The sequence below is a fragment of the Oncorhynchus mykiss genome, chromosome 3, assembly GCF_057628025.1.
Source record: "Oncorhynchus mykiss isolate SJ-2025 chromosome 3, ASM5762802v1, whole genome shotgun sequence".
Classification (NCBI taxonomy): domain Eukaryota; kingdom Metazoa; phylum Chordata; class Actinopteri; order Salmoniformes; family Salmonidae; genus Oncorhynchus; species Oncorhynchus mykiss.
The window spans coordinates 5,359,937-5,372,607 of NC_143024.1; the positions used below are offsets into that span (position 1 = coordinate 5,359,937).

General features: G+C 60.2%; 1 protein-coding gene across 1 annotated transcript in view; it reads left to right on the plus strand.

The window, feature by feature from the left end:
- Positions 1–12,671, plus strand: part of LOC149984278 (CUB and sushi domain-containing protein 3-like) — a 569,716-nt gene that overhangs the window by 232,470 nt on the left and 324,575 nt on the right. Inside the window, exons 30-31 of the mRNA XM_090219648.1 lie at positions 3,661–3,772; positions 4,018–4,102. Of these exons, the coding sequence (XP_090075774.1) occupies positions 3,661–3,772; positions 4,018–4,102 (197 nt within the window). The remainder of the gene's footprint in view (positions 1–3,660; positions 3,773–4,017; positions 4,103–12,671) is intronic.

A 12,671-nucleotide genomic window follows, 5' to 3' on the forward strand; every position in this document is an offset into this window, starting at 1 on the left:
ATCTGAGTCATGATGTTACTGTGGTTTCCTCTCTACTGGTATCTGAGTCATGATGTTACTGTGGTGTTCCTCTCTACTGGTATCTGAGTCATGATGTTACTGTGGTGTGGTGTTCCTCTCTACTGGTATCTGAGTCATGATGTTACTGTGGTGTGGTGTTCCTCTCTACTGGTATCTGAGTCATGATGTTACTGTGGTGTGGTGTTCCTCTCTACTGGTATCTGAGTCATGATGTTACTGTGGTGTGGTGTTCCTCTCTACTGGTATCTGAGTCATGATGTTACTGTGGTGTGGTGTTCCTCTCTACTGGTATCTGAGTCATGATGTTACTGTGGTGTTCCTCTCTACTGGTATCTGAGTCATGATGTTACTGTGGTGTGGTGTTCCTCTCTACTGGTATCTGAGTCATGATGTTACTGTGGTGTTCCTCTCTACTGGTATCTGAGTCATGATGTTACTGTGGTTTCCTCTCTACTGGTAACTGAGTCATGATGTTACTGTGGTGTTCCTCTCTACTGGTATCTGAGTCATGATGTTACTGTGGTGTGGTGTTCCTCTCTACTGGTATCTGAGTCATGATGTTACTGTGGTGTGGTGTTCCTCTCTACTGGTATCTGAGTCATGATGTTACTGTGGTGTTCCTCTCTACTGGTATCTGAGTCATGATGTTACTGTGGTGTTCCTCTCTACTGGTATCTGAGTCATGATGTTACTGTGGTGTTCCTCTCTACTGGTATCTGAGTCATGATGATTATTCTTTTGAAAAAGGTCTTTATCATAGTTTGTGAAATGTAAAAATGTTTGTCCTGGTAGATACTGCTGATAGAGTCAACAGGACAGACAGCATCATTTTCATTGGGTTTGTCCTGGTAGATACTGCTGATAGAGTCAACAGGAAAGACAGCATCATTTTCATGTGGTTTGTCCTGCTAGATACTGCTGATAGAGTCAACAGGACAGACAGCATCATTTTCATTGGGTTTGTCCTGCTAGACACTGCTGATAGAGTCAACAGGACAGACAGCATCATTTTCATGTGGTTTGTCCTGCTAGATACTGCTGATAGAGTCAACAGGAAAGACAGCATCATTTTCATGTGGTTTGTCCTGGTAGATACTGCTGATAGAGTCAACAGGAAAGACAGCACCATTTTCATTGGGTTTGTCCTGCTAGACACTGCTGATAGAGTCAACAGGACAGACAGCATCATTTTCATGTGGTTTGTCCTGCTAGATACTGCTGATAGAGTCAACAGGAAAGACAGCATCATTTTCATTGGGTTTGTCCTGCTAGATACTGCTGATAGAGTCAACAGGACAGACAGCATCATTTTCATTGGGTTTGTCCTGCTAGACACTGCTGATAGAGTCAACAGGAAAGACAGCATCATTTTCATTTAGTTTGTCCTGCTAGATACTGCTGATAGTCAACAGGAAAGACAGCATCATTTTCATTGGGTTTGTCCTACTAGATACTGCTGATAGTCAACAGGAAAGACAGCATCATTTTCATTTAGTTTGTCCTGCTAGATACTGCTGATAGTCAACAGGAAAGACAGCATCATTTTCATTGGGTTTGTCCTGCTAGATACTGCTGATAGTCAACAGGAAAGACAGCATCATTTTCATTTAGTTTGTCCTGCTAGATACTGCTGATAGTCAACAGGAAAGACAGCATCATTTTCATTTAGTTTGTCCTGCTAGATACTGCTGATAGAGTCAACAGGACAGACAGCATCATTTTCATTGGGTTTGTCCTGCTAGACACTGCTGATAGTCAACAGGAAATACACGCAACCTCACGGGAACACTGAATAATAGGAAGAAGTTACGATTTGAAATTGTGTTGTCTTGATTTAATTATCCCAAAGCTATTACCATTTTTGTCATAAGCCAAAGTGGTTATTTTAGAAATAATAGACTTTCTCTCTCAGTGAGAAACGTGATTTGATATACAGCAATAGAACAATATGAAAAGCCTCTGCTTCACACTACATTACCAGGGCCGCTTGAGAGCAGTTCTTCCTCCATGATGTTACAACAATTCAATCTCTCACTCAATCTCTCTCTATCCCTCTGCTCTCTCTCTCTCTCTTTCCCCCTGCTCTCTCTCTTTCCCCCTGCTCTCTCTCTCTCTCTTTCCCCTGCTCTCTCTCTTTCCCCCTGCTCTCTCTCTCTCTCTCTCCCCTGCTCTCTCTCTCTCCCCCTGCTCTCTCTCTATCCCTCTGCTCTCTCTCTCTCTCTTTCCCCCTGCTCTCTCATCTCTCTCTCTCTCTTTCCCCGCTTTCTCTTCCCCTGTGTGCTCTCTCTCTCTCTCTCTCCCCCAGCTTCCTTCTCCTCCCCCTGCTCTCTCTCTCTCCCCCGCTCTCTCTCTTTCCCTCTGCTCTCTCTCGCTCTCTCTCTCTCTCTCTCTCTCTCTCATGCTCTCTCTCTCTCTCTCCCCTGCTCTCTCTCTCTCTCTCTCCCCTGCTCTCTCTCTCTCTCTCCCCTGCTCTCTCTCTTTTCCCCTGCTCTCTCTCTCTCTCTTTCTCTCTCTCCCTCTCTCCACCTCCCACTCTCTCTCTCTCTCTCTCTCCCACCCCCTCCCCCTCTCTCTCTCTCCCTCTCTCTCTCTCTTTTCTCTCTCTCTCTCTCTCCCAATCTCTCTCTCTCTCTCTCTCTCTCTCTCCCTCCACCCCCACTCTCTCTCTCCACCCCCCACTCTCTCTCCCTCTCTCTCTCCCCTGCTCTCTATTTTCCCCACCCTCTCTCTCTCTCTCTCTCTCACTCTCTCTCTCTCTCCCCTACTCTCTCTTTCCCTCTGCTCTCTCTCCCTCTCCACCCCCCACTCTCTCTCTCCCTCTCTCTCTCCCCTGCTCTCTCTTTCTCTCTCTCTCTCTCTCTCTCACTCTCTCTCTCTCTCTCTCACTCTCTCTCTCTCCCCTACTCTCTCTCTCTCTCTCCTGCTCTCTCTCTCTCCCCTGCTCTCTCTCTCTCTCTTTCTCTCTCTCTTTTTCTCTCTCTCTTTTTCTCTCTCTCTCAATCTCTCTCTCTCTCAATCTCTCTCTCTCTCCACCCCCCTACTCTCTCTCACACCCCCCACCCTCCTCCCTACTCTCTCTTTTTCCCCTCCCTCCTCTCTCTCCCCCCCCCTCTCTCTCTCTCTCTCTCTCTCTCTCTCTCTCCCCCCCTCTCTCTCTCTCTCTCTCTCTCTCTCTCTCTCTCCCCTCTCTCTCTCTCTCTCTCTCTCTCTCTCTCTCTCTCTCTCTCTCTCTCTCTCTCTCTCTCTCTCTCTCTCTCTCTCTCTCTCTCACCAGACCTCTTCAGGGAGTTCTTCCACTTCTGTCTGTGTCTGAGATACAAGAAGTTGAAATAGCTTACTAATGCTTCTCAGACTCTCAAATCAAAACTGAAGGCTCTTGTACAGTGTGTCACACATTTGAACACTGCTGATATAAAAACTATTGAAACCATAAGGTGTTAGAAAGGTCCCGTTAAGTACGTCCCAACATTTAAACTTTTATGAAATAACCCTTTTCTTGTTGATATCATGTAACAATCTTTTTAATGTTCATTTGCTGAAATAACTGTTTTATTTATTTATTTTTTATTTGAGAAAATAACCGTTCCCCCTCCCCCCCGTTAATTTTCCTGAAATAATTGTTTACTTTTCCTTCTACAGTTTCAGTATCGAGCCCAACTACGACTTCCTGTATATCTACGACGGACCAGACAGCAACAGTCACCTGATTGGTAGTTTCCAGGACAGCAAGCTCCCAGAGAAGATAGAGAGCGTGGTCTCTCATGCACCTAGCCTTCCGTAGCGACGGCTCAGTGAGCTACCAAGGCTTCCATCTGGAGTATAAAGGTGAGGCGCAGGGCCATGTTTCATGCACCTAGCCTTCCGTAGCGACGGCTCAGTGAACTACCAAGGCTTCCATCTGGAGTATAAAGGTGAGGTGCGGGGCCATGTTTATGCACTAAGCCTTCCGTAGCGACGGCTCAGTGAGCTACCAAGGCTTCCATCTGGAGTATAAAGGTGAGGTGCGGGGCCATGTTTATGCACCTAGCCTTCCGTAGCGACGGCTCAGTGAGCTACCAAGGCTTCCATCTGGAGTATAAAGGTGAGGCGCAGGGCCAGGTTTATGCACCTAGCCTTCCGTAGCGACGGCTCAGTGAGCTACCAACGCATCTGGGAGTATAAAGGTGAGGCGCAGGGCCATGTTTATGCACCTAGCCTTCCGTAGCGACGGCTCAGTGAGCTACCAAGGCTTCCATCTGGAGTATAAAGGTGAGGCGCAGGGCCATGTTTATGCACCTAGCCTTCCGTAGCGACGGCTCAGTGAACTACCAAGGCTTCCATCTGGAGTATGAAGGTGAGGCGCAGGGCCATGTTTATGCACCTAGCCTTCCGTAGCGACGGCTCAGTGAGCTACCAAGGCTTCCATCTGGAGTATAAAGGTGAGGCCCAGGGCCATGTTTATGCACCTAGCCTTCCGTAGCGACGGCTCAGTGAGCTACCAAGGGGTCCATCTGGAGTATAAAGGTGAGGCGCAGGGCCATGTTTATGCACCTAGCTCTTCCGTAGCGACGGCTCAGTGAGCTACCAAGGGGTCCATCTGGAGTATAAAGGTGAGGCGCAGGGCCATGTTTATGCACCTAGCCTTCCGTAGCGACGGCTCAGTTAGCTACCAAGGGTCCATATGGAGTATAAAGGTGAGGCGCAGGGCCATGTTTATGCAACTTGATTTATTCATTTATTTATTTATTTGTCTTTGTTTTTAATGGTTTTTGTGAAAGTTACAAATTCAGCAGAGGACAATTTTCTGAGTTTGATCCCTTTTTTGTCGATTCATTTGACACTAATTCACTCGCATGACCAAGTGAGAGTGCCCTACCTGTAGCTGTGTGTTGTGTCTCGCCCCCCCCCCACCCCTGTAGCTGTGTGTTGTGCCCCCCCCGTATCTGTGTGTTGTGGCTCGCCCCCCCCCCGTAGCTGTGTGTTGTGGCTCGTCCCCCCCCCCCCCCACCCACCCCGGTAGCTGTGTGTTATTGCTCGTCCCCCCCCCACCCCTGTTGCTGTGTGTTGTGGCTCGTCCCCCCCCCCCGGTAGCTGTGTGTTGTGGCTCGTCCGTCCGTCCCCCCCACCCACCCCGGTAGCTGTGTGTTATGGCTCGTCCCCCCCACCACCCCTGTAGCTGTGTGTTGTAGCTCGTCCCCCACCCACCCCTGTAGCTGTGTGTTGTGGCTCGTCCCCCCCCCCCCCGGTAGCTGTGTGTTGTGGCTCGTCCGTCCGTCCCCCCACCCACCCCGGTTGCTGTGTGTTATTGCTCGTCCCCCCCCCCACCCCTGTTGCTGTGTGTTGTGGCTCGTCCCCCCCCCCACCCCTGTAGCTGTGTGTTGTGGCTCGTCCCCCCCCCCCCCCCGGTAGCTGTGTGTTGTGGCTCGTCCGTCCCCCCCCCCCCGGTAGCTGTGTGTTGTGGCTCGTCCCCCCCCCCTGTAGCTGTGTGTTGTGGCTCGTCCCCCCCCCCCCACCCACCCCGGTAGCTGTGTGTTATGGCTCGTCCCGCCCCCACCCCTGTAGCTGTGTGTTGTAGCTCATCCCCCACCCACCCCTGTAGCTGTGTGTTGTGGCTCGTCCCCCCAACCCCCCCCTGTAGCTGTGTGTTGTGGCTCGTCCCCCACCCACCCCTGTAGCTGTGTGTTGTGGCTCGTCCCCCCCCCCCCCCGGTAGCTGTGTGTTGTGGCTCGTCCGTCCCCCCCCCCACCCACCCCCGTAGCTGTGTGTTGTGGCTCGTCCCCCACCCACCCCTGTAGCTGTGTGTTGTGGCTCGTCCCCCCCTCCACCCCTGTCGCTGTGTGTTGTGGCTCGCCACCCCCCCCCCGCGGTAGCTGTGTGTTGTGGCTCGTCCCCCCCCACCCCTGTAGCTGTGTGTTGTAGCTCGTCCCCCACCCACCCCTGTAGCTGTGTGTTGTGGCTCGTCCCCCACCCACCCCTGTAGCCTTGTGTTGTGGCTCGTCCCCCCCCCCCGGTAGCTGTGTGTTGTGGCTCGTCCGTCCCCCCCCCCCCCCCCCTGTAGCTGTGTGTTGTGGCTCGTCCCCCCCACCCCTGTAGCTGTGTGTTGTGGCTCGTCCCCCCCCCCCCTGTAGCTGTGTGTTGTGGCTTGCCCCCCCCCCACCCCTGTAGCTGTGTGTTGTGGCTCGCCCCCCCCCGTAGCTGTGTGTTGTGGCTCGTCCCCCCCCCCCCCCGGTAGCTGTGTGTTGTGGCTCGTCCGTCCCCCCCCCCCCCCCTGTAGCTGTGTGTTGTGGCTCGTCCCCCCCCACCCCTGTAGCTGTGTGTTGTGGCTCGTCCCCCCCCCCCCCTGTAGCTGTGTGTTGTGGCTTGCCCCCCCCCCCCCACCCCTGTAGCTGTGTGTTGTGGCTCGCCCCCCCCCCTGTAGCTGTGTGTTGTGGCTCGTCCCCCCCCCCCCCCCCCGGTAGCTGTGTGTTGTGGCTCGTCCGTCCCCCCCCCCCACCCACCCCGGTAGCTGTGTGTTATGGCTCGTCCCCCCCCACCCCTGTAGCTGTGTGTTGTAGCTCGTCCCCCCCCCTGTAGCTGTGTGTTGTGGCTCGTCCCCCCCCCCCGATAGCTGTGTGTTGTGGCTCGTCCGTCCCCCCCCCCCCACCCACCCCGGTAGCTGTGTGTTATGGCTCGCCCCCCCCCCACCCCTGTAGCTGTGTGTTGTAGCTCGTCCCCCACCCACCCCTGTAGCTGTGTGTTGTGGCTCGTCCCCCCCCCCCGGTAGCTGTGTGTTGTGGCTCGTTTCCCCCCCCCCGTAGCTGTTTGTTGTGGCTCGTCCCCCGTCCCCCACCCCGGTAGCTGTGTGTTGTTGCTCGTCCCCCCCCCCCTGTAGCTGTGTGTTGTGGCTCGTCCCCCCCCCCCCCCCCCCGGTAGCTGTGTGTTGTGGCTCGTCCGCCCCCCCCCCCACCCACCCCGGTAGCTGTGTGTTGTGGCTCGTCCGCCCCCCCCCCACCCACCCCGGTAGCTGTGTGTTATGGCTCGCCCCCCCCCCCCACCCCTGTAGCTGTGTGTTGTGGCTCGTCCTCGTCCCCCCCCCCCCTGTAGCTGTGTGTTGTGGCTTGCCCCCCCCCCCCCCCCACCCCTGTAGCTGTGTGTTGTGGCTCGCCCCCCCCCCCGTAGCTGTGTGTTGTGGCTCGTCCCCCCCCCCTGTAGCTGTGTGTTGTGGCTCGTCCCCCCCCCCCCCCGGTAGCTGTTTGTTGTGGCTCGTCCGTCCCCCCCCCCACCCACCCCGGTAGCTGTGTGTTATGGCTCGTCCCCCCCCCCCACCCCTGTAGCTGTGTGTTGTAGCTCGTCCCCCCCCCCCTGTAGCTGTGTGTTGTGGCTCGTCCCCCCCCCCCCCCGGTAGCTGTGTGTTGTGGCTCGTCCGCCCCCCCCCCACCCACCCCGGTAGCTGTGTGTTATGGCTCGCCCCCCCCCCCACCCCTGTAGCTGTGTGTTGTAGCTCGTCCCCCACCCACCCCTGTAGCTGTGTGTTGTGGCTCGTCCCCCCAACCCCCCCTGTAGCTGTGTGTTGTGGCTCGTCCCCCACCCGCCCGGTAGCTGTGTGTTGTGGCTCGTCCCCCCCCCCCCCCCCCGGTAGCTGTGTGTTGTGGCTCGTCCCCCCCCCCCTGTAGCTGTGTGTTGTGGCTCGTGTCCCCCCCCCCCACCCACCCCGGTAGCTGTGTGTTATGGCTCGTCCCCCCCCACCCCTGTAGCTGTGTGTTGTAGCTCGTCCCCCACCCACCCCTGTAGCTGAGTGTTGTGGCTCGTCCCCCCACCCACCCCTGTAGCTGTGTGTTGTGGCTCGTCCCCCCCCCCCGGTAGCTGTGTGTTGTGGCTCGTCACCCCCCCCCTGTAGCTGTGTGTGTTGGCTCGTGTCCCCCCCCCCCACCCACCCCGGTAGCTGTGTGTTATGGCTCGTCCCCCCCCACCCCTGTAGCTGTGTGTTGTAGCTCGTCCCCCACCCACCCCTGTAGCTGTGTGTTGTGGCTCGTCCCCCCAACCCCCCCCCCTGTCGCTGTGTGTTGTGGCTCTTCCCCCACCCACCCCTGTAGCTGTGTGTTGTGGCTCGTCCCCGTCCCCCCCCCGTAGCTGTGTGCTGTGGCTCGTCCCCGTCCCCGTCCCTGTAGCTGTGTGTTGTGGCTCGTCCCCCCCCCCCCCCAGTAGCTGTGTGTTGTGGCTCGTCCCCCCCCCCCCCCCCTGTAGCTGTGTGTCGTGGCTCGTCTCCCCCCCCCCCCCCCCTGTAGCTGTGTGTCGTGGCTCGTCTCCCCCCCCCACCCCTGTAGCTGTGTGTTGTGCTCGTCCCCCCCCCCACCCCTGTAGCTGTGTCTTGTGGCTCGTCCCCGTCCCCGTCCCCAGTAGCTGTGTGTTGTGGCTCGTCCCCCCCCCCTCCCTGTAGCTGTGTGTTGTGGCTCGTCTCCCCCCCCACCCCTGTAGCTGTGTGTTGTGGCTCGTCCCCGTCCCCCCCCGTAGCTGTGTGCTGTGGCTCGTCCCCGTCCCCGTCCCTGTAGCTGTGTGTTGTGGCTCGTCCCCCCCCCCCCCCAGTAGCTGTGTGTTGTGGCTCGTCCCCCCCCCCCCCCTGTAGCTGTGTGTCGTGGCTCGTCTCCCCCCCCCCCCCCCCCTGTAGCTGTGTGTCGTGGCTCGTCTCCCCCCCCCACCCCTGTAGCTGTGTGTTGTGGCTCGTCCCCCCCCCCACCCCTGTAGCTGTGTCTTGTGGCTCGTCCCCGTCCCCGTCCCCAGTAGCTGTGTGTTGTGGCTCGTCTCCCCCCCCCCACCCCTGTAGCTGTGTGTTGTGGCTCGTCCCCCCCCCCACCCCTGTAGCTGTGTCTTGTGGCTCGTCCCCGTCCCCGTCCCCAGTAGCTGTGTGTTGTGGCTCGTCCCCCCCCCCTCCCTGTAGCTGTGTGTTGTGGCTCGTCTCCCCCCACCCCTGTAGCTGTGTGTCGTGGCTCGTCTCCCCCCCCCCCCCTGTAGCTGTGTGTCGTGGCTCGTCTCCCCCCCCCCACCCCTGTAGCTGTGTGTTGTGGCTCGTCCCCCCCCCCACCCCTGTAGCTGTGTGTTGTGGCTCGTCCCCCCCTCCCTGTAGCTGTGTGTTGTGGCTCATCCCCCCCCCCACCCTGTAGCTGTGTGTCGTGGCTCGTCTCCCCCCCCCCACCCCTGTAGCTGTGTGTTGTGGCTCGTCCCCCCCCCCACCCCTGTAGCTGTGTGTTGTGGCTCGTCCCCCCTCCCTGTAGCTGTGTGTTGTGGCTCATCCCCCCCCCCCACCCCTGTAGCTGTGTGTTGTGGCTCGTCCCCCCCACCCACCCCTGTAGCTGTGTGTTGTGGCTCGTCCCCCCCCCCCCCCCCCGGTAGCTGTGTGTTGTTGCTCGTCCCCCCCCCCCCCTGTAGCTGTGTGTTGTGGCTCGTCCCCCCCCACCCCTGTAGCTGTGTGTTGTGGCTCGTCCCCCCCCCCCCCCTGTAGCTGTGTCTTGTGGCTTGCCCCCCCCCCACCCTGTAGCTGTGTGTTGTGGCTCGCCCCCCCCCCCCCCCTGTAGCTGTGTGTTGTGGCTCGTCCCCCCCCCTGTAGCTGTGTGTTGTGGCCCCCCCCCCCCCCCCCCCGGTAGCTGTGTGTTGTGGCTCGTCCGTCCCCCCCCCACCCACCCCGGTAGCTGTGTGTTATGGCTCGTCCCCCCCCCCACCCCTGTAGCTGTGTGTTGTAGCTCGTCCCCCCCCCCCTGTAGCTGTGTGTTGTGGCTGGTCCCCCCCCCCCGGTAGCTGTGTGTTGTGGCTCGTCCCCCCCCCCCCACCCACCCCTGTAGCTGTGTGTTGTGGCTCGGCCCCCCAACCCCCCCCTGTAGCTGTGTGTTGTGGCTCGTCCCCCCCCCCGTAGCTGTGTGTTGTGGCTCGTCCCCGTCCCCCCCTGTAGCTGTGTGTTGTGGCTCGTCCCCCCCCCCCCCGGTAGCTCTGTGTTGTGGCTCGTCCCCCCCCCCCCCAGTAGCTGTGTGTTGTGGCTCGTCCCCCCCCCCCCTCCCTGTAGCTGTGTGTTGTGGCTTGCCCCCCCCCCCACCCCTGTAGCTGTGTGTTGTGGCTCGCCCCCCCCCCCCTGTAGCTGTGTGTTGTGGCTCGTCCCCCCCCCTGTAGCTGTGTGTTGTGGCCCCCCCCCCCCCCCCCCCCGGTAGCTGTGTGTTGTGGCTCGTCCGTCCCCCCCCCCACCCACCCCGGTAGCTGTGTGTTATGGCTCGTCCCCCCCCCCACCCCTGTAGCTGTGTGTTGTAGCTCGTCCCCCCCCCCTGTAGCTGTGTGTTGTGGCTGGTCCCCCCCCCCCCCGGTAGCTGTGTGTTGTGGCTCGTCCCCCCCCCCACCCACCCCTGTAGCTGTGTGTTGTGGCTCGGCCCCCCAACCCCCCCCTGTAGCTGTGTGTTGTGGCTCGTCCCCCCCCCTGTAGCTGTGTGTTGTGGCTCGTCCCCCGTCCCCCCCTGTAGCTGTGTGTTGTGGCTCGTCCCCCCCCCCCCCCGGTAGCTCTGTGTTGTGGCTCGTCCCCCCCCCCCCCCAGTAGCTGTGTGTTGTGGCTCGTCCCCCCCCCCCTCCCTGTAGCTGTGTGTTGTGGCTCGTCCCCCCAACCCCCCCCTGTAGCTGTGTGTTGTGGCTCGTCCCCCACCCACCCCCGTAGCTGTGTGTTGTGGCTCGTCCCCCCCCCCCCCCGGTAGCTGTGTGTTGTGGCTCGTCCCCCCCCCCCGTAGCTGTGTGTTGTGGCTCGTCCCCCCCCCCCCTGTAGCTGTGTGTTGTGGCTCGTCCCCCCCCCTGTAGCTGTGTGTTGTGGCTCGTCCCCCCCCCCCCGCTAGCTGTGTGTTGTGGCTCGTCCGTCCCCCCCCCCGACCCACCCCGGTAGCTGTGTGTTATGGCTCGTCCCCCCCCCACCCCTGTAGCTGTGTGTTGTAGCTCCCCCCCCCCCCCCCCTGTAGCTGTGTGTTGTGGCTCGTCCCCCCCCCCCTGTAGCTGTGTGTTTTGGCTCGTCCCCCCCCCCCCCCCGGTAGCTGTGTGTTGTGGCTCGTCCGTCCCCCCCCCACCCACCCCTGTAGCTGTGTGTTATGGCTCGTCCCCCCTCCCACCCCTGTAGCTGTGTGTTGTAGCTCGTCCCCCACCCACCCCTGTAGCTGTGTGTTGTGGCTCGTCCCCCCAACCCCCCCCTGTAGCTGTGTGTTGTGGCTCTTCCCCCACCCACCCCTGTAGCTGTGTGTTGTGGCTCGTCCCCCCCCCCCCCCCCGGTAGCTGTGTGTTGTGGCTCGTCCGTCCCCCACCCACCCCCGTAGCTGTGTGCTGTGGCTCGTCCCCCACCCACACCTGTAGATGTGTGTTGTGGCTCGTCCCCCCCCCCCCCCCCAGTAGCTGTGTGTTGTGGCTCGTCCCCCCCCCCCTCCCTGTAGCTGTGTCTTGTGGCTCGTCCCCCCCCCTGTAGCTGTGTGTTGTGGCTCGTCCCCCCCCCCCTGTAGCTGTGTGTTGTGGCTCGTCCCCCCCCCCACCCTGTAGCTGTGTGTTGTGGCTCGTCCCCCCCCGGTAGCTGTGTGTTGTGGCTCGTCTCGTCCCCCCCCCCAGTAGCTGTGTGTTGTGGCTCGTCCCCCCCCCCCCCCTCCCTGTAGCTGTGTGTTGTGGCTCGTCCCCGTCCCCCCCTGTAGCTGTGTGTTGTGGCTCGTCCCCCCCCCCCCCCTGTAGCTGTGTGTTGTGGCTCGTCCCCGTCCCCGCCCCAGTAGCTGTGTGTTGTCGCTCGTCCCCGTCCCCCCCCCGTAGCTGTGTGTTGTGGCTTGTCCCCGTCCCCCCCCCTAAAGCTGTGTGTTGTGGCTCGTCCCCGTCCCCCCGCCCCCGTAGCTGTGTGTTGTGGCTCGTCCCCCCCCCCCCTCCCTGTAGCTGTGTCTTGTGGCTCGTCCCCCCCCCCTGTAGCTGTGTGTTGTGCCTCGTCCCCCCCCCCCCTGTAGCTGTGTGTTGTGGCTCGTCCCCCCCCCACCCCTGTAGCTGTGTGTTGTGGCTCGTCCCCCCCCCGGTAGCTGTGTGTTGTGGCTCGTCTCGTCCCCCCCCCCAGTAGCTGTGTGTTGTGGCTCGTCCCCCCCCCCCCTCCCTGTAGCTGTGTGTTGTGGCTCGTCCCCGTCCCCCCCTGTAGCTGTGTGTTTGTGGCTCGTCCCCCCCCCACCCCTGTAGCTGTGTCTTGTGGCTCGTCCACCCCCCCCCCACCCCTGTAGCTGTGTGTTGTGGCTCGTCCCCGTCCCCCCCTGTAGCTGTGTGTTGTGGCTCGTCCCCCCCCCCCCCAGTAGCTGTGTGTTGTGGCTCGTCCCCCCCCCCCCCTCCCTGTAGCTGTGTGTTGTGGCTCGTCCCCGTCCCCCCCTGTAGCTGTGTGTTGTGGCTCGTCCCCCCCCCACCCTGTAGCTGTTACTTGTGGCTCGTCCACCCCCCCCCACCCTGTAGCTGTGTGTTGTGGCTCGTCCCCGTCCCCCCCTGTAGCTGTGTGTTGTGGCTCGTCCACCCCCCCCACCCCTGTAGCTGTGTGTTGTGGCTCGTCCCCGTCCCCCCCTGTAGCTGTGTGTTGTGGCTCGTCCCCCCCCCCCCCGGTAGCTGTGTGTTGTGGCTCGTCCCCCCCCCCCACCCCTGTAGCTGTGTGTGTGGCTCGTCCCCCCCCACCCCTGTAGCTG